Source organism: Agelaius tricolor, unplaced genomic scaffold, assembly GCF_023055355.1.
Source record: "Agelaius tricolor isolate 1412-34295 unplaced genomic scaffold, bAgeTri1.0.p SCAF_1, whole genome shotgun sequence".
NCBI classification, from domain to species: Eukaryota; Metazoa; Chordata; class Aves; order Passeriformes; family Icteridae; genus Agelaius; species Agelaius tricolor.
Genome location: NW_027269261.1, coordinates 108,278,481 through 108,298,744, shown reverse-complemented (window position 1 = coordinate 108,298,744; position 20,264 = coordinate 108,278,481). Strand labels below are relative to the sequence as shown.

Sequence of the window (20,264 nt, the reverse complement as noted above, 5' to 3'; positions counted from 1 at the left end):
GGAAGTAGATATATTCTCATCCTTCCTTTGAGCATGTTCACAAGTTGACAGAAACCAAGCCCATTAGAGTGAGTAAAACGTGTATAGCAATACAGTAAGATGGAGGACCAAATTTAGCAGTTGGTAATTACCTTTTTGTTGATGATAATTATTTTAGAGCAGTGCTTTGGAGAATGGCTAAGCAGTATCAGTGTAATAAGATGTTACATTCTAAGACATTTCTTTCTGACATCTTTTTTGAGTAACTGAAAAACCCCAAACAGACTTTCAAAACTCCAAGAAAAAACTCTTGCAGTGTTTTCAGATGCTTAGAGTATTTGATAAATAAAATCTTAATTAAAAAAAAAGTAATGGAACATGATAATATTTTTGTTTTGTAGGAACAACATTCCAGCCAAACAGCAACTCTTCTGTAAATCCAGATCATTTGAACTACTTCCGTTTTGCAGGCCAGATCCTGGGGCTGGCTCTGAATCACAGGCAGCTGGTGAACATCTACTTCACAAGGTCATTCTACAAACATATTCTTGGTATGGTTTTATTAAAATCCTGCTTATTAGTCATAACAGTTGGCTGAGTAGTACACTTTTTCCTTTTTTATTTTTGTGTGCGTTAAAAATGAAAAAGCCTTAGAAATTAGTGTCTAGGTAGTCTTTTATGTACATCAAAGTCACAGCAATTCTTTGCATCACAATTGTGAAGTTCATTTTCTCTTCTGCATAGTGTCATTCTGGAGAAATAAAAATAATTGTTCCCTAGTTAACTTCAGATAGACAAAGTTGAGAATGTTTGTGAACTCTGGCAAAAATCCATTAGGCATTATTGATCATGTCTGAAGTTTTTCACTTTTGCAATGGTTTTTAAAAAGGAGAAGCCCTACTGTTGAAAACCTCTCTGTCTACCTATTCCAACAAATACTACTTATTTCCCAAAACAGGGTGTCAGAACTAATGCAGGTTCATCCTGTCTCCTTAATGAGAGAAGTTAATTGATATGCTTTTACTGTAGCATTCAAGAGGATTGGACAGACGTTTTTATAGAAATATAACTTTTCTAGTAGGATAACCTCTGTTAGCTGGTGGTATCTGTGGTCTAGGGCTTTTCTCTGCTCTTCTTTAAGAGCCTTTGTGCCTCTTGATTGCTGAACAAGATGCCCCTCTTCTGCATTGTCATGAAAAAACTTCTCTTGAAAGAAGATGTGATTCCCTGTGCATTCTTGTAACTCCTCCAAGTACATACATTTATTTGCTGTTGCATGCAGAATTTCCTTGGTGTTTAATCACTAATATTTGGAAGTATAAGATAGCTTGATGGTTTTTGTCATCGTGTTGTCTACCTGCAGTCTTCTGTGATCTATCCTGAGTCCTGGACAGATTAACTCTTAACCTCAGATTTGCTGTTTATCTTCCCTGGAAGTGTTCAGAGAGCACTTGCAGTTCATTGAAAGTGCAGGCTCAGTCATCTTATCAGTCATCCTGTATCAAGATCTTCTTCACAGGGGAGCATATTTTACTCTTCTCCCTCAGTGTTGCTTTCTGTGAGAGTGACTATGCTGGGCAAGAGCCAGTGGAGCACAGCCAGTCTGCAGCACCATGCTGGCAATGCTTCCTCAGGCTCCCCTAGTCACTGATCTTCACACAGGAAAGTGGTTCTAAAGTAGAGGTATCATTGCACAGTTTGGTGCTGATTTAAACCTTGGCCTCTGACATCAAGAGTGAGCAGAAAAATCATGAATGATTTGGGTTTGAAGGGATCTTAGATACCTTGGGCAGGGACACCTTCCTCTAGACCAGGTTGCTCAAACCCCTGTGTAGCTTGGTCTTGAAACACTTCCAGGAATGGGGCATCCACAGCTTCTCTGGGCAGCCTGTTCCAGTGCTTCATCACCCTCACAGTAAAGAAATTCTTCCTAATATCTAATTTAAACTTACTGTCTTTCAGATTTAAACCCTTCCCCCATGTCCTGTCACTGCTTGCCTGTAAAAAGTCCCTCTCCAGCTCTTTTGTAGGTTGCCTTCTGGTACTGGAAGAGTGCTTGAAGGTCTCCCTGGAGCTTTCTCTTCTCCAGGCTGAAAAAAGTCCAACTGTCTCAGGCTTCAGTCTTCACAGGAGAGGTGCTCTGGCCATCTGATCATCATTGTAGCCTCATCTGGAATTGTTCTGACAGGTCTATGTCCTTATGCTGGGGCCCCAGAGCTGGCTGCAGTACTCCAGATGGGGCCTCATGAGTGTGAGGTAGAGGGGCAGAATCACTGCCTTTGACCTGCTGGCCATGCTGCTTTCATTGCTGTGAATAACATTCACAGGCTAATTTCCTTGTGAGATATTCACAAAAAAGAAAATCTTATTTTTCTGTTGTTCAGTGTTACCTTGAGAATAGTGTTGTTCTTGTCACCTCTTTTGGAAATGGCTGCTAGTGATTTTGGGTTCCTTACTGGTTTTGACTTGTGATGATATGCTTGATTGCTGATTTCTGAATTGACAAGATGGCCTATTACTTACTTCTTTCTTTTTTTTTTTTTTCACTTTGCTAGAATAAGTATTGCAAACCCAGCAGCAGTCATTAGTCTCTGTTAATAAGGTCTAACTGGTCTTAGTAAGGTCTTGTCATTTCAACATTCTGTTTTACAGGCATCCTGGAACTTTCTAGAGGTTTATACACATTAAACTTGTTTAAGGTCAAAATGCTCACAATTCTTTATCACTTCTTATTACTTATCAGAGACAAAGAACTGGAAAAATTATGCCTCCACTTCTCAAAGTAGTTGCTTTTTCTGCCTCAATCACTGTGATTTATTTAAACCTTTCCAAGGCCTTTTCCATGAACTTTGCACATCTCCTATCTTCTTGTTTAAGGAATCAGAGTTGCTCAGCAGTGAGTGCTCCTGAGAATATTTGTTTTATTTTTGCTAGCTCTTGTTCATGTCAAATACAAGTTATCTGGTTATAGACATAGAAATTCCCTTTAGCTTCTTGTCAGGCCTTAAATAAAGGAGTATGAATTCTCTTGCAGTCTAAGACTATTTTCATTCCTTTGGTTTTTCACCTTGCACTGAGATCCTTATTTTATTATAGTGAAAGTATACCCATCTGCTGATGGCACTGAAACCACCAGTTGTGTGCTAAGCCCTTCTGTGTCTGAGGAACACTGTGACTCTCTTTCAGAGAGGAGCTCCTCTTTTTAGCCAATAGACATGATGTGGAAGTGACTTAATTAGAAGCTGAAACCCGTATGAACAAATGTTCATACATTTCTTTGAGACTCAGGTGGGTGCATTACCTTTTTCCACTGTGGTGAGTTGGGATCCTCCTGCAACAACATCTGGTAAGTGAGGAAAGATCATTAACATATAGCTGATGACTCAGCTAACAATTGTGCTTTATAAGGTATTAGGTATGTAGTGTGCATGATTGCTTTTGTGTGTGTGCTGTGAAACCAAACAGTGTTCCATAGGTCTGCATGTTTATTAAGGCTGCACTCTATTCCAGATGTAGTACAGCGAGAAATAGTCAGAAATTAGTAAGACCTCTTAGGTTTACTTTTCTCACACTTCTTATCTATCAGCCTTGTGCTTAAACTGGGGAGGAGCAGATGGTTTCTCTAGTGCTGTTTTCTAGTTATTTTGTATTTCTTTACAGATATGGTTAATTTCCTGTTAATCTCTACCTTCAGCTTACAAAGACAGCATATACATTCTTAACTTCCTATCTACTCTTGCATTCTACTCTTTAGTAGAAAGTAGTCCTTGAAATGGCATAAACAAAAGTGAAAATTCATTTCTGGCTCAGTGTATTTTGAACTGGAGGCTTTAAATCTTGAATAATTAATAATCTTGTCTCAGAACTTACCTGTATCTCTTGGAAGTTCTGTGTTGCACAGAACATACCTGCTTCTCACAATTATACTAAGATAGACTTCTCTTCAAAGGGGCAGGGGCCTCAAGGGTATACAAGAGAAAGATAGATACATAGTATTTTGTGGGATTCAAATTTTTCATGATAAATCTGGTGGAATTTTTTTATAGCTGCCTGCTTGAGTCTATTCATTGGTAAAATATCTGCCAACCAAATGACTGAGCTTAGTGCTTTGGTCTCACAGCATGCTGACTATGAGTGTACTCTCATCATAACACGTGTTGAGTTTCTTCTCTAAAGGAGCCTCCAATTCCTACTTTCAGTCTTCTTTTCCCACATTTTGCACATATCCCTCAGAGACATCATTATTTCTACATTACATGTATCAAATGCTTGCTAGTTAGCAAAAGTGAAAGTCCTCTGGAAACTACTAGACAGCTGTTAGCTTTTTTATTTTGAGAGAGGTGGCAGTGATATTTAATTAGTAAGTTATCTTTCTCCTTAACTGGCATGTTGATTTTATTTGAAAAACAAGGCCTTACAGCTGTGTACACACCATTGCACTGCTTGTCAGCTCTTCCAGGGAAATACTGTAACATTTTTTACACTTGGATGTTTTGCAGTGGCTGCTAACCTTTGAATTTTGTGTTTCTCTGGGGTACTGTATCCACAATCCATAGTGTGCTAAGGCTTCTCCTAATGGGCACCCTTATGACACTGCACAGTGCATGGAAGATGGTGAAGCAAGGACAGTACTTCCCAATAACTTGCTTTTCCCTAAACCTACTGCTACCCTCACCCCCTGTCCCTTTTCACAGATATTGTATCTGTCTTGGTAGCCCTGAAGTATCTATCATGCCAGAGTTAAAATAATGGAGGTCTGCTTTCTTGTGAAGAGGGTGGCTCTCTTGCATATCCTAGGGTCACTTTTTTCTGGGCCCATTTTCTCAAATGTGCTTGAGTGCCATGCCTGTGGAGGGGTTTGTAAATAGGCACTTTCTGTTCATGGTAAAAGTCAGACTTCTAGCAACTCTCCTTTTAATGCTTCTAAATTACTTGCAAGTTCAGTTTGAAATGTAAAATTTCTAAAATAATAATTTTAAACTGTATCATAGATGTCATTTCAAATATGATTATAGAGAAGAACACTGAAGAGTAATAGTTTTCTCGGTACAGGAAGGTTGTCTCCCCCTCACCTCCTAAATAGTGCTCTGAGGGAAAAGATAATATTACAGAGAAATATGGTATTTGCATTGCTAAAATTTAGGTAGAAAACTTTAAGACTTTGTAGGAAACATTTAACGTTTTGTGTTCAGAACGAGTAGATGCTTTTACTGAAATCCATTAGTGAGCTAAAATGGTGCAAATTGGTTTTTCCAGAGTGGTATGTCATTTGCTTCACTAGGAGGAAAAACATACAGAGGAAACTTGATTCTGTAGTATTTTAAAAATACACTGTGCACAGTTCTGCTGTAGATAGCAACAGTGCATCCCTTTTTCTCTTTTGCTATTACTGCATTATTCTGGTTTCTCTCTAGAGGGCAATCTTCTACCATGTATTAAGTTAGAATCCTTTTTGCTTTTCCTATTTATTTGAGCTGTTTTGTCTCTTTGTTTGTTTTTTTTTTTTTTTCCTAGGCATACCTGTAAATTATCAGGATGTAGCATCTATTGATCCAGAGTATGCAAAGAACTTGCAGTGGATTTTAGATAATGATATCAGTGATCTGGGTTTAGAGCTGACATTCTCTGTTGAGACTGATGTGTTTGGAGCAATGGAAGAAGTGCCATTGAAGCCAGGGGGTGCAAGTATACTTGTTACACAGGAAAACAAGGTGAGTGTACAGGTTTATTCAGAAGATGGTAGTATAGTACAAGCCATTGGACTGACTTTCTCAATAAATGGAAGCACGAATGGTATACCTGTTTTGGAGAAAATACAAAAAGATTGCAGTTGCCAACACTCTTTTCTCTTTTTCTAAGTTAGCATGTTACAGAAATAGTACTAAAATTTTTTAAAATAGTTCAGATTAGAGGTTGTTCTGTCTGACAGAACTGTGGAAGGAAAATAGGATCAATTTAAATGAAGGATTTATTTTGAAAGTTACAAATATTCCTAAATTTAAGTCTTGGGTATATATACCAAGGAAGTAAAACAGTAGCAATTGCTAAACATAAAATTATAGGTAATGTTGCAAAGTGTGCTGCCTGCTAGGCCGGTCTGTAGCACTGTATTGCTCTAATTAAAATGCAGATAATGGACAGAGTAAAAGTCTGCAGGAAGATTCTTCAGCCATTTATGAGTCATTTGATGTGTATTGAAATAACCTACTTTAAAAATTTACTTTAATAGTAGCAGGTTGAAAAGCCCCTGATTCCTCTGCAGCATTAATTCAAAAAAAGAAATACAGGAAAACACAGATAGATTTGAAGATTGTCTAGAAATTATGATAAACACAAGTCTAATTGAATCCTGCAGTTCCTGACTAAACACTTCTGAGTTTTTACTACCACTACCACTAAACATCAGGAGTGTCATGGGGTAGACCTGTATTTTTTTTATAACATTGGCTCTTGGTCCTGATGTCTGCTTTGTGTTTTGATTTTTATTTGTGTTGGGCTGGCTGAGCCTGTTCTCTGTGCTCAGTAAGCATCTGGCTTCAGGAGTGGTGCAGCAGCTGCTGCCCTGGGGAGCAGCCACTTGGTGTCAGCCTTTGTTGCAAGGACATTGGAGTTTGTGTTGGAGCAACTGGCACTGGATTCTTGTAGCCTTAATCCTCATTTTCATTAAGGCAGAGTGTCATTCCAATAGCAGGAATACATCTTATTAGCCTGGTTCTGCACTGGTTCCTGCAATACAGTCACTTGTGAAAGAATACAGATGGTAAAAGAAGTCTAATGGTGAAGGTAGTGGATGCTTAATTTCTTTATTATCTGTTGGAGAAAGCAAGAATGTTGATTCTTGTGTCTGGTCAGTCTTAGCTTCTCAGTATATAAAAAAGGTGTATTTAACATAAATTGTAGTTTCATAACAACTATTTAAAACTTGTTTTCAATTAACATAAAATTAGAAGTTTGCCCACATGAGGCTACTACCTGTTAGCAGCCTTATTTGCTCTCTTAATTTTAGAGCTGGGGCACAGTCTAAAAAGGGTGATTGAAAATGTGTAGAGGAGATGCTTCTCTATCTCATCAAGCCTTTGTCAGCGTGGCAGGAGGGGACTAGCGTTGGTGTAGCTTTACTTTGAAAGGTGGTAAGAAAGAAGTGCTCTGGTAGTAACTTTGAAGCTATTAATATTATTGCATTTTTTGAATTTGAACTTGCAAAATGTGAAGTCAAAAACCATCTGTAAGATGTCACTGTTTTGTTCACTGACAAAGTTGTTGACAATGACTGTGATGTTGAAAATCAAAGATATGTATTTTAGTGGTTTTGGGAATTTTTTTCCTGTTCATCTAATGTAACATAGTTTTGCAGTATGTTTTGGCTTAGCTGTTCTATCAGTTTAAATAGGAATGTGTCTACTTTATAAACAAAAACCTCTTTTTCTCCTGCAAGTGATAGCTTGGTTTTTTTTCCTGCCTTTACCCAAGGAATAATAGATCACTGTTTAAAACTCATTGTATTTATTATAGCTCTGGGAGAAGAAAATTCACCTTCTAAAAGAATTTGCTGTGTATGCACACTAGCAGATTACTTGTATATGAATGAATCTTTATCTCTTAAAAAACCTAAACAACAAACACATGCACAAAAAAATCCCCGTGCCAAAACCAGAATAAAACACACCCTTGCCCCTCCCTGCACAGAAACCACCCAGCAGTCCCTTTCTCTCATTGAAAGCTGAAACAGAGTAAATGCATTACCAGTAAGAGCTATTTGTAAAGTGTTATTTTCTTTGAATGGGGTAATTTTCTTTTCTTATATCAACTGTGTAATAGGTGAATGGTTGTGGGACAATTAGATGATGCAAATATTCATGTCTTGCAATTGCTGTGTCCATGTAGCCCAGCTGAAATACAGTTATAGCTTGGTTCACATGCCTTTTGTCATGGTAATGGAGAGACTTCAAAGGGAAAAGTCAGACTTTGTCCTGAATTTATCTTTGCTCTTTGCTGTGTATCGTTTTGCAGCTTTCTACTTTTTAGGAAAAAAATAAAATCAGGTGTAGTCAAGATTTAACTTTATGTTATATTAGAGAATGGTGCAGATCTCCACAATCCTGTGGCTTTCTCAGTCCTCTCAGAACCTGTCTGTGAGCTTGCCATTGTTTGTCAGTAAAATTGCAGGTATTTTTTTTTTCCAGGCAGCTTTAAAATGGAGCTGCTCTCTGAATCTGAAAATCATCATAACCATTGATCCTCGTCTCACAGTATATGGGATTGTGAAATCGAGGAAGCATGATCTCTGCTTTATTTACCTCAAAATAAAATACAGAACAACCCCTCACCCAAACTAGACTTTGCCATTATATTTGTGATGCCCATCTAATGTGTGTTCAATCAAATCTCTCTTCCTTAAAGAAGCCTGGATCATAACTTTATGTACTATGTAGGAATGCATATGTAGATCTGAAATGATGTAGGTATTTCTGTTTTGTAATGTGCTCCTAAGGCTTCAGAGGGGAAAAAATGTAAATGAAGTGCACAGAAAGCAAAACAAATTGACCAGGTTGTTTACTGACATGTATTATGTAAATTCTGTGCTACTGGTCTTTCATCACATGCCAGTGCTGATAGCCAGGATGCTTGGCTGTTCCAGGCTATTTTAAACATTTCTTGTCACACCTAAACTACAGCAGCTGCTTTCTCTCATAATTAAAGTGTTCAATGTAGTGTTTTTGTCAAGCATAAAATAAGTAATTTTTTAAAATGGATTTTTCAAAATAAGGTTGTGAATTTTTCTTTCCGCAGCCCTGTTTTTCTGGGTTGCCTAATTTACAAAAGAACAGTTTAAGAAATGTAAAACAAGCATTTCTGATCATTGAAAACAACCAGTGTTAATATTGTTTTGAATCCTGGTATTCCAAAAATTTCTGATTTCTTCTGTATTCACAGAATGATAATTTTGTCTAGTGCACTTAATTTCCTTTGGCTGTCTCTCAGTCCTCAGAGAAGGGAGCTGTCTTCAGCTCCACTGATAGTAGGAGCAACCTGGGGAGATTACTAGACTGAAACTAGATTTTTGGGACCAGTTCTGCAGTTGAAGATATTCTTAGGTCATGTTCTTCTTCAGAACATTTCACAAATTAATTGTTCTCTCAATCTAATAAAATGGTGATAATTCATTTTAAAGTATCTTTCAACTGCAAACAACCCCTCTGTACATCTGTGAATGTAAGGAGCTGGGTTCAACAAGTATCCTTCTGTTTTGAAATGTTGCATAGTTTATTCTCTTTTTCAGAAAGGGAGGAAAGAAAAAATGCTTGGTTGCTTTTGTGCAGGTTCAGAACATATAAGTTTAGGTTGAAATATTTTAAAATTAAAAATCAAAGTAGTATTTTTGTAACATTGGTCTCTTGAAGAAAGCTGATAGTTGAGATGGTTTAATTGGGAGATACATTTCATGATTTTCTTATTAAGAGTCATGATTACGAAGTCAAAACATCTCTTTGAACAGAGTACCTAAATAATCTAGGAATAAATTTTGTTTTCAAGTAGAAAACTATTTTCTTGAGTAAAGAAACTTTATTAAACTTGTGTAATTTGGTCAGGGTAGATAAGACATTTTTATAGAATTTTAATGTAGGCACTTTTCCCTTCAAAAAGTTACTTGTCTCCTTCTAAAAGCCTTCTTCCATTAACGCCACCTAGGCTTTTGTGTTCTTAACAAAAGCAAAGTTCTGGTGGATTCCTTTTCTGGCTGGCATCTTTTAAAGGGAAAGGAGCCCCCAGATCTCTAAAATATGTTATAATCTATTCCCTGGCTATGATGGAAGTTGTTTTCTGGTGGTTTTCTTTTTTAAAAACCAAGGAGATTTTTCAAGACTTTCTTTAAAAAAATGTAATTCTTATTAAGACTAATAAACTCTGCAGGCTTTATTATGTATTATTTTAGGCTTCAAGAGACAGGGAGGGGAAAGCAAGGAAGCTTTTTTGTTTCACGAGCATTCCTTCTGAAGTTAGCCCTTTTTCCTAGGTAATGTCAGTTTGCTTAAATAGAATATTTTTGCTTACAAACATTGGTGCTTATGCCCTTAATTGAGCTTAACGGAAGTGGTATTAGATGTGGGCATGACAAATTAAGTTTTGTTTGCTTCCTTTATCCTAGACTGAGTCCCCATTTTTGGACTTTGGTTTTTGTAACAATTCAAACACTTGTGTTTTGTAAATGTCTTAGGAAGGAAGGCAGAAGAGCAGAAGGGGCTTATTTTGGGTTGCTTCCACGTGAAAAACGCAAAGGACTGTTGCTATGTTCCAGTGGAAGAGATTTGTGATGCATTGAGGACTGCATTTGTGTGTGTGAGTTTGTTTGAGCACTGTGTGGTTTTGCTGGGGTCTATCTTAATATTATTTCCTATGTTGCAGGCTGAGTATGTCCAGCTTGTGACAGAGCTCAGAATGACAAGAGCCATTCAGCCTCAGATAAATGCCTTTTTACAAGGCTTCCATATGTTCATTCCACCATCTTTGATCCAACTTTTTGATGAATATGAACTGGTAAGATGAAATGCCTACATGTTTTTAAATGCTTTGTTCAGCATATTTCATCAGCAGTGTAAATGATATAGAAGTAAAGCTCAGTAACCACAAAATAAAGATTTTGTAGATTTCACATTGGCTTTGCTTCCTGGGCATCTATCAGTGAGGATCTCATTATTTGTATTCCTGCTTTTTCAAATTACTCAGGATTACCATCTTCCTGAAACTTCACATGGCAGTTAGAAATGCCCTAAATTGTAATTTCAGTATGGAATCAGTATGTTGTGGCCTTTAAGTCTTTGAATATTTTCCTTGAGGAGGACAGAAATCCTGTAAGAGTAAGGAGATGCTGTCTATTGTCTTTACATTTTCTGAGTCACAGTGTCAAATTCCAGTAAATGCTTGTTGGTGGTTTGATCTTCTGTAACCAACACATCTCAAATTTTCTCTGAAGCCATGGCAAGACTTGGAGGTTTTTTCTTGTAGGTTCTTAGGCAATAATTTTTCTCTCTTGCTAGTGCATACTTAAATTAAAGAGATCATGTGAAGTTTTCTGAATTCAAGAATCTTCGTGTATTAAAATTTAGTTGTGGGTTCCATAAGGTTGCAATAAACTAAAAAAGCACTGCAAGCTTTCTACTTCTCAAAGTAGCATTAACTCTTGAAATAGGTGGTTAGTCAGGAGGATTAATGACAATCTATGTGCTTCTCCTGAAGGAGCTCTTGTTGTCTGGTATGCCAGAAATTGATGTGAGTGACTGGTTAAAAAATACTGAATACACCAGTGGCTATGAGAGAGGAGACCAAGTTATTCAGGTAAAATTCTTTGTTTTCTTTTTTTAACAATGTAGACTATTTAATTAAAAAAATTTGAAATTTGGTTTTATTTTTGTCATTATGTGTGTGTGTTTGTGGAAGCTTATTTTGGCTGAAATTTGTGGAGGGTTTTTTATATTGTATTTCTACATTAATTAACTTTATTTATTTATTTATTTATTTGGTCAAAAAATTCCATAATTTAAGTAGAAAACTTACATATATTCCATTTATTGTTTTTTTCAGTATATTTTCAAGTACTACAAGTATTTAATGGAAAATACAAACTAATTTTTTTGTCATTTAGTGGTTCTGGGACGTGGTGGAAGAGCTAACTCAGGAAGAGAGAGTGCTACTATTACAGTTTGTTACTGGCAGGTGAGATACTCTTCTGTAAGAACAAATACATTGTCTAGATACTCTGAAATAAGACAAGAGACTTGAGACACCATAAAAGATCATCTAGAAACTGTTTTGCATACTGGTTGTTCTATATGTTGATGGAAGTAGACAAAGTGTGTGTTAATACTTTTGCTGTCTCTGTTGCCTGCAAAATGATTGATTACTTAATTATTATACTTGACCACTTTGCAAGAGGCCTTTGTTGCTGTCCAGGCTGTTCTTGACAAGGCTGTAGTGAATTTAAATGAGCCTTATATTCTTTTTCCTGTTGCATGTTTATGTAACTCTTGGCTTTTCCAGCAATCAGCTGAGGCTGTAATATATGAGATAAGTACATTCAGTAAATCTATACAGAATATCCTTCTCCTCAAGCTGAGTTGAATTTAACATTAGTGCACTGTGTCAAGATAAGTAAAGATGTAGCCTTATGGAAGACTGTCTGCTTTATAAAGGTTTTCTGTTCTAAATTCTGTTTGTTCTCTAGGGAAAGCCACTTTTATTTCCCTTACGGTTTGGGTGCAGTGAGGGAATATTTTAGCAAAAAATGCCCCTCTGTGCTGGGTGGGTTGCTGAGCTTGTGGGTACAGACATTTCACAAAGTGGATCCATAGACATAAATGTGACACCTGAGTTGTGCAGTCCAGTCTTTTTCTGGGAGCAGGCAGAGATCACAGCATCTTCTTGGTTTGATGTTCCCTTAATATTCTAGGATTAGTAGAGTAGTTGACCTTTTGTGTATAAGTTTTGTGGTTAAGCAAAGATAAAATACAAATTAAGATCATCAAAACTACCTTTTATATTAAGGAATTTCACAGTCACAGATGTATCATCAAATGGTCTGGTCTCCAAATTCTGTTAGTTTCACTTGTTTTATTATGAATTTCCTTGGTTCTAGGGATCATGGAGGATTTAAGAAGCTAGTTGTATGCACATTGATCTTTTTGTCCTCTGAAGAAATGATTCCTGAAGTTGTAACTGCACATGTGTGGCATGCCAACTGCTGGTCTTTCATTTTTAGTGGACCAGTCCATTTCTAAATCTAAACAGCAAATAAGGATCTTTAAAATGTAAGGTCATGTTTCAAATGCTTCTTAAAACATTCCAGATGATACTGAAGTGGCATTCAGTATTTTCATGGCATTTGGGATAATCTACTGGACTGTAAGAGGTGCTTTCTGTCAAGTAAACAGTTACACTGTCTGATTAATACGTGCATCAGCATTATTTGTTTTGGTCACAAATCACCTACTGTCTTGTTCTTACCCATTTGCTTGCTAGTAGGAAAGAAATTTTTGGTGTGGCTTTAAGAACTCTGGTCTAGAATTTAAAAACAATCTGTTTAGGATTTTTTTCCCTGTATCATCTAGGAGGAACCCTTTGTTTTTTCTTCAGTGTTTGAAATGCAATAGATGTATTTTCCCATAAATATTTAACTTTTGAAAGTTACCTCTAATAGTGATATGCAGCTGGCATTTTTGCACATAAATCCCCAGACAGTCCTACTTTCTTTTAAATGGAAGATTTAGATGCTGACTTTTCTATGAGCCTAGTACTACCTAGCCAGTAGTCAGCTGATATCTTAACTAAAATTTTACATTAAAATTATACCTGATTTCAAACTATGATGTTTTTCTGGCCTTAGTGAAGAATTTGTTTCTATGGGTACTGCTTTGCAGGCTATATTCAAAAGTCTTTTTTTCCCCCTCCATTTCCCTTTATTCTCTTCTGTACTTTCACTTACTTGATTTTTTTGCGCATGCGTGAAGTGAAACTGTTCTTTCTTTCCAATCAAAGACTATTAAAGTAATCAAGTGAATTAAATAAAATAGATTTATGATTATCTCTTCAGTGTTTCTCTGACATCTCTAAATATTTCTTAAACTTTTCCTTTTGCCTTCTTTCCCCATTTTTACATCTCTTTCTCTTTTTCTCTTATGAAGACTTCCTTTGGTGGTTTCAGTGGAGATAACATTGCATTTGTTGTTAATACCAATTTTGAGACTCTTTTAATAGTAAAGTAATTGTCATGAGCAAAGTTTGAACATATTTGGAGGTCTTAGCATACTCAAGAAAAGACTAATTGTTTTTGTGGCTCATGTTGGGGATCTGAAAGTTCACTTAGGATGCCATTTATTCTTTCTCATCTAACAGCTGCTTGAGATATTGCCAATACTACAAGCTTTTCTTATTTTTCCTCCTCTTGATCTGTTTGATATTTATAATAGTATTTGGCTAATTTATTGTTAATTTTCTACTGGCAACCTCTGATGGGGTTTTTAGTGAACAGTTGGAAGGAAGTGTTGACAGCTTGGTAGATTCTAAATGATAAATTCTACTTTATTTGAATTCTACAGCTGCAAAGATTGGATAGAACTTCTTTGGGGACTGTAGTTTTTGTGGAGCAATAAGCAATATGCTTATGCTCTTTTAAGGAAAATTCAGTATAGTTGTTAAATATGAAAGATGTATGTGTCTGCTGTCATATAAGGATAAGAAAACATAAGGAAACAAGCTTAAAATCTCTTCTACAGTGTTTTCATTCCAAGCAAATTTATGCAAAACTTGTCAGTGGCAAAATAGGTAGAAAAGTCGTGATTCAGATGTAAACGTAGAAATTTCCAAAGCTGTGAAATTGTATTGTTGCTCTTGCACACAGCTATTGTGATATTTCTTGCATCTGTTTAGAAGGTTTTCTTTACTATATTGGCAGTCTTTTGCTTGGAGAGAAAACTCATTCTTGGAGGCAAAAGTTGGCAGCAATCTCTTTCTTTTAAATGTTCAAAGCCTTGCCCATGCTTTATGATTTTCACCTGTTTTATGGAAAGTATTATAAGTTATATTGAAAAAACTTTTAGATAATAGTGGACTGAAAGAAGTTTTCAGCAGTTAGGTCTCTGTTTATTGCTGATTTGAATGTGGGATGCTTATCAAAGGGGAGAAAAAAAAAAGTCATTGCAGGCAAGGCAGAACTGTGTTGGAATGTGAGCCAAAACTGTGGTATAAGAGTACTGATGTACCATCTTTACTGCTGCTCTGAATTGTTGCTGTAAGCACAATTCCATTTGTATCAGAAATTATATGCTGCAAATAATCAGCACTTCTCTCTGTAGTGGTTACTTTGTCTAGCAGTGTTTGAACTATATGCTCAACATTGCTGTTGTTAAGCTGGGTAATACAGATTTATGTGTTGGATACTACAGCTAGTTCTAAAAGGTGTGTTTAAAAGGTATTACTCTGAGTTGTATCCCAGCTCCTTCACATTCAGCAGCAGCAGCCATTATGCTTGTGCATTTTTGCCAGGTAGTTTTACTGTGAGTGGAAACATTACTTCTTCTGTTACACTTGCTTCTGGCTTTTTTTTTTTTTTTGAGTTTTTCTTTTTTTTTTTTTTTTTTTTTTTTTTTTTTTTTTTTTTGAGGTTTTTTTGGATGCAAGGGTGGTGCTAGCAAGATGTTATCTTGTAGTGTATGTTGGCTTAAGTTGATATTATGAAAATATCTGAATTTTATTTTATTTGTTAGCCTCGAATTACAGAGAGGGAGTCTGAACAATGGGCAATTGCCCATTTACACCTGGAGTAATCTTTGAATAATACATTGGTAAAGGGAAAAAAAATGATTAAGTGAGATTGCATTCCTGAAGATGCTAGTGATTTTTTAGTGTGTTCTAGTTTTGCCATAGTTTGTCACTGGGCTGTAGTGTGACTGATGTAATGGTTTTATTAGTTACTTGAAATATTTGGTCTGAAGGAGTAAATGAACAGACATGTCAAGGACACTTTGGTCATTTGTCCCACAGATAGTAATCAGAGAATAAACTGTTTTGTGATGTAGCTTAAACTTGAAGCATAAATAGACATGTTTGTCTTAACTGAGATAATGCCACAATATAAGAAGGATATAAATCTGTTAGAAGGCATCCAAAGAGACCATGGAGATGGTGAAGGGCCTTGAGGGGAAGCTGTATAAGGAACAGCTGAGGACACTTGGTCTGTTCAGTCTGGAGAAGAGGAGCCTGAGAGGGGACCTTGGAGAGCTCATTGCAGTCTGCAGCTTCCTCAGGAGGAGCAGTGGAGGAGCAGGCACTGATCCCTTCTCTGTGACCAGAGACAGCACCCAAGGGAATGCTGTGAAGCTGTGTCAGGGAGGTTAGGTTGGATGCTAGGCAAAGTCTTTTCCCCCAGAAGATGGTTGGGCCCTGGAACAGGCTCCCCAGGGAAGTGGTCACTGCCCCAACCTGATAGAGTTCAAGAAGGATTTGGACTGCAGTCTCAGGCACAGGGTGTTGTTCCTGCAGAGTTAGGAGCCAGATTTCAATCCTTGTGGGTCCTTTCCATAGAATATTCTGATTCTATGAACATTCTGCAACAAGAACTGGTTATAGAAATGAGTCCTTCTTGCAGGCAGAATTATCTTAAATGTCAGCCAAAGAATATGGTGCCTATTGTCAGTGGACCAATGTATTACTTGGTCTTGTAATTAAAAACTTTTAAACAACAAGAATTTTTATATCAGTAAGAAAAAGGGAACTTTAGTAAAAGTATTAGTAACTGTCAAATTATCCTAAGTAAGAGATATTTTCAGTGTAAAGATTACATTATTTTGTCTTATAACATTATGGCACTGCTCTAACTTCTGTACATTTTCTCAGTTCCAGGGTGCCTCATGGTGGCTTTGCCCATATAATGGGTGGCAGTGGATTGCAAAATTTTACTATTGCTGCTGTGCCATACACTGCAAATCTTTTACCAACATCAAGCACATGGTATGTTAACTATTCCCATTAAAATATCTTAAAACCAGGGCTTTTTCATGTCAGTCACAGTCAAAAATACAGTTCTCTAGAATATTAAAAGGTCAAAAAAAATTTAAACAGTTTCTACAGTATTCACTCTCCAACATGAAAGTGGTGGGTTTATCTCAAAAGATGTTACATTATGTTTGCTCATTGTTTGCAACTCGAATTTGTCTAATTAAAGATGGTGAAATTAATAAAGGAATATTAAATTTAAATTACTGTATTATAACTTACTGAAGTGAAAAGCAACTTAATTTCCTACAATATATTCAAATGCTCAGTGGTACTAAAAGTCTGCACAGGCTTTTTTTCTTTCATACATGTGATCTCTTCAGGGTTTTTGATCAGAAATCTTTACTGTTGAGTTTTTTTCTGAACTGTGGTGTCCTTTTTTTTTTTTTTTCAGTATCAACATGCTCAAGTTACCTGAATATCCAAGTAAAGAAATCCTGAAAGACAGGCTTCTTGTGGCATTGCACTGTGGAAGCTATGGTTACACAATGGCATAATGAAGTCTAGAAAACCCATCTGACTGTTAATGTGCAATTTTGAGTGGCAGAAGTAATTTTGGAAACTGTCAATAGAGAAGCATCTTCAATGCTGCAGCCCATTGGCAGGGCTGGGTTTCAGAACAGCATCATCAGCTTTCCCTCCATTATTGTGTTCTCAAGGTAGCTCTGATACCATCATAACTAACTTCTCAGTATGCTGTATTTTCATTTTTTTAAAATTACAGATCTATATGGAAATCAGTTTACATGCTTTTCATTATTACTTCAATCTGAGAAAAGTTTGTCAGAATCTCTTTCCACAGTTTACATTTGATTTCCAGCTATGTGGGTAAATGACATTTGCATTGCAGTTTACTTTGCACTCAGATGGAATACTGCAAATGAAAAGACTTGTACTTTATGCCTTGCTGCATGTGAAAGTGCCATTTATTTTTGCAGACCACTACAGAAAGTTCAATTGGAATATTGTACAGTAAGACAGAGCTGATGTATTTTCCATTTCTTTGCATAGTAACAGAAAGAAAATTTTATAACTTTTTAGTATTCTAATGTATATAATATGTAAAGATTAGACTGTTATGACTGGAAAAACCCAACAGATTGAGTTTATCTAGTTTATATTAGAATTTAAACTATATTCTACTAAATATTTAAAGTATTTGTGACTTTATAGTCAACTTGCAGTTCAGAATTTGTAAATATTGTTTAAGATCTATATCCATTGTTTGAATGCCTTTACTCTTTCCTTGATATAATTGTATGTTCAAAAGGTATTAATTAAATTTTAATATTTTAACCAGACTCTGAATGTGACAAATTTGTCTGTCTCTCTGGGCAGATTATTCTTTTTTCTTTGAGGATTTTATTACTCTTTCTATAATTTAAATTGTCATGGAACCAGTATTTAAGGAGTCATTGTCAAAGTGTATGGATAGACATAAAAAAATGCACAAGGAAGTAAATTGAGCTTATGAGGGTAACTGACAAAACTGTGGTACTTAGAATCTCATGTCCAAAATTTATATAGAATTACTTATTGCTGGTTTTTTTTCAGATTTTATTTATTTTAATTTACAGCATACATAACCTCTCTGGGGGGAGTGAGAGAGAAATCCATGGACCATCTTGCCACACTAATTTCCTTCTGGACTAAGCTTTATACATGAACTTACTAGCTTCATTTCCTTTTTGGTTCTGTTTGTGCACATGTTGTATAAATGTTGGTTTAAATTCTGAGTCTGTGGCTGCCACATGAGGAGAATACCAGTTTTAAGTAGTGGAAAGAGCAGACACTTCAGCAGAACAGTCCAGGGAAAGCTGCTTGGCTGTTGCTTTCAGGAAAGGGAATGAAGTCTTGAAATGAGACAACAAAGTCTTAACAAACTCTGGCAAGGAGATATGACTAAAAAAAAGTGCAATTGAAAAAAAACCCAGAAAATTTGGAAATAGAGTGACTACAACCAAATGGACTGAGATGAAATGAGGGGCAATGAAAAGGTCTAAAACTTGCCGAAATTACTCAAATTAAAATCCTGAAATCAGGGAAGAAAGGTAAATAAACAGAGAGTAGAAGAAACTAAAGAAATGAAATGTTAAGGATAAAAAGGAAAAAAAAATCCAAAACCAAGTGAAAGCAATAGAAGTGAATGGGATGATAAGAAGTGCAGGGAAATGGACCAGAGCTTGCCCACTTAATCCTCATTGAAATCACAAAGATTTCATTCCCTTTCCTGAAAGGAAATGGGGAGATGCTGGTCTTCTCTGGCATGCTTGAGGAAGCTTAGGCTATTTGAATAGGTCAGATATTTGAGAATGTGTGGGGTTTTAACATTTAATCCCAGTTGCTTTGGATCCTTCAGTTTAGCAAAAGCACTTGGCTTTCTTGCACAGCTGGGCTGTGCTTGGTTCCCTGGTTCTATTGCTTATTTTATTATGTGCTTCTGCAAGGTACATTGATAGAGGACAGTGTTTTGAGCAGTACAAGGTATTTGTCAGGCATTGGGTATTTTCTTTATGCAAACTGGGATTTTTGTCTTTAAGGTTTTACTCTAAATAATGTTGGTTAACTGCTATGCAGTGTGTGCTTTTTTTTTTTCCCTTTCACATATTTTATTTACAGTAATATACAGCAGTTTCCAGGAAGCCAAAACATTCCATGCTCCTGCAGTGTTCAAAATAAGTTATACTGCAAGGCTGAATGAAGACAAAAAAGAATTTTTCTTTTTTTCACGTCTGTATTATACTGTAGGTGACAACAAGCTGAGTTTGGTCTCAAACAGTTCACCTAGCATGCTTGGCAGCTGGCTTTGAAATGTAAGGGAGAGCAGAATTTTAATGTTCTCAACAGTTCCCTATGACACATCTCCCTCTTCCAGCCTCACAGTAAATTATTCTTGTTGCCTCTGTGCCCTATGTTAGTCATGTCCCTTATGATGCATCTTGTAGGATTTCTTGTAATGTTTGCACTGCTTACCCCCCTCAGAGATTAGAATGAAATTCCTCTAAAATCCTCCTGTAATAAGAATGCATGATGTAAATATGTAGATAATGGGAAGAGAGCTGTTGATGCTGGACTCTTGGTATAACATCAACCTTGTTATTGCTTGTTTTGAACAGGGTTTCTCCCTGCTGAAACTGAACAGTGCTGTTGACTGCAGCTGACCATGTGAAGTTAGCAGGATTTAATTACTGCATTGAAAAACTGTTTTTTAGGACACCTGTGCCCTATTAGCAACAGGGTATGAAAAGCCTGTTGAGAAACTATAACTTAATATAGCTTATAGTTTAGAATGGTTAATTGGTTTATATTTGTTCTCCCACTGTGCCAGAACAAGGCAGGGTGAGTATTTTATCTTGGAAAGAACAGAGCAGATGTCTTGTCAGATCATAGATCATGAGTGCTCATTAGCTTTTATTATCTTTATGAAATGCTAGATAGCAAAGCCTAGTTTTTGATGCTTGAAAATGTATTGTGCATCTAATGTTGCAAAACCATTAAAACCATAAACTGTGAAATGCAGCTTAATGACTTCTACTGTATGTTCCATAGTGAAATAAGATGGAAATTGGAATGAGAGGAAGATGGTGATTGGCCTGAATTTTCCAGATACTTGGAGACTTTCACATGCACAGTAGAAAAAAATGTTAGGATCACCTGTGCTTTAGAAATTATGGTTAAGTCAGTAGTTTATGCAGCTGTTGTTACTGAGAATTTTTAGCGTGTCCATAGAAGAGCATTTG

At 36.3% G+C, this 20,264-nt stretch overlaps 1 protein-coding gene across 3 annotated transcripts in view; it reads left to right on the top strand.

Annotated features, from left to right (window-relative positions):
- The window catches only part of HACE1 (HECT domain and ankyrin repeat containing E3 ubiquitin protein ligase 1), a 48,705-nt gene extending 30,880 nt beyond the window's left edge, over positions 1-17,825 (top strand). For all 3 annotated transcript variants that reach the window (XM_071446530.1, XM_071446545.1, XM_071446535.1), the window contains 7 exons: positions 381-530; positions 5,494-5,690; positions 10,384-10,515; positions 11,215-11,313; positions 11,621-11,691; positions 16,366-16,479; positions 16,919-17,825. In XM_071446530.1, coding sequence (XP_071302631.1) covers positions 381-530; positions 5,494-5,690; positions 10,384-10,515; positions 11,215-11,313; positions 11,621-11,691; positions 16,366-16,479; positions 16,919-17,021 — 866 coding nt within the window. In that variant the 3' untranslated portion in view covers positions 17,022-17,825. The remainder of the gene's footprint in view (positions 1-380; positions 531-5,493; positions 5,691-10,383; positions 10,516-11,214; positions 11,314-11,620; positions 11,692-16,365; positions 16,480-16,918) is intronic.
- Positions 17,826-20,264: the final 2,439 nt, after the last annotated feature.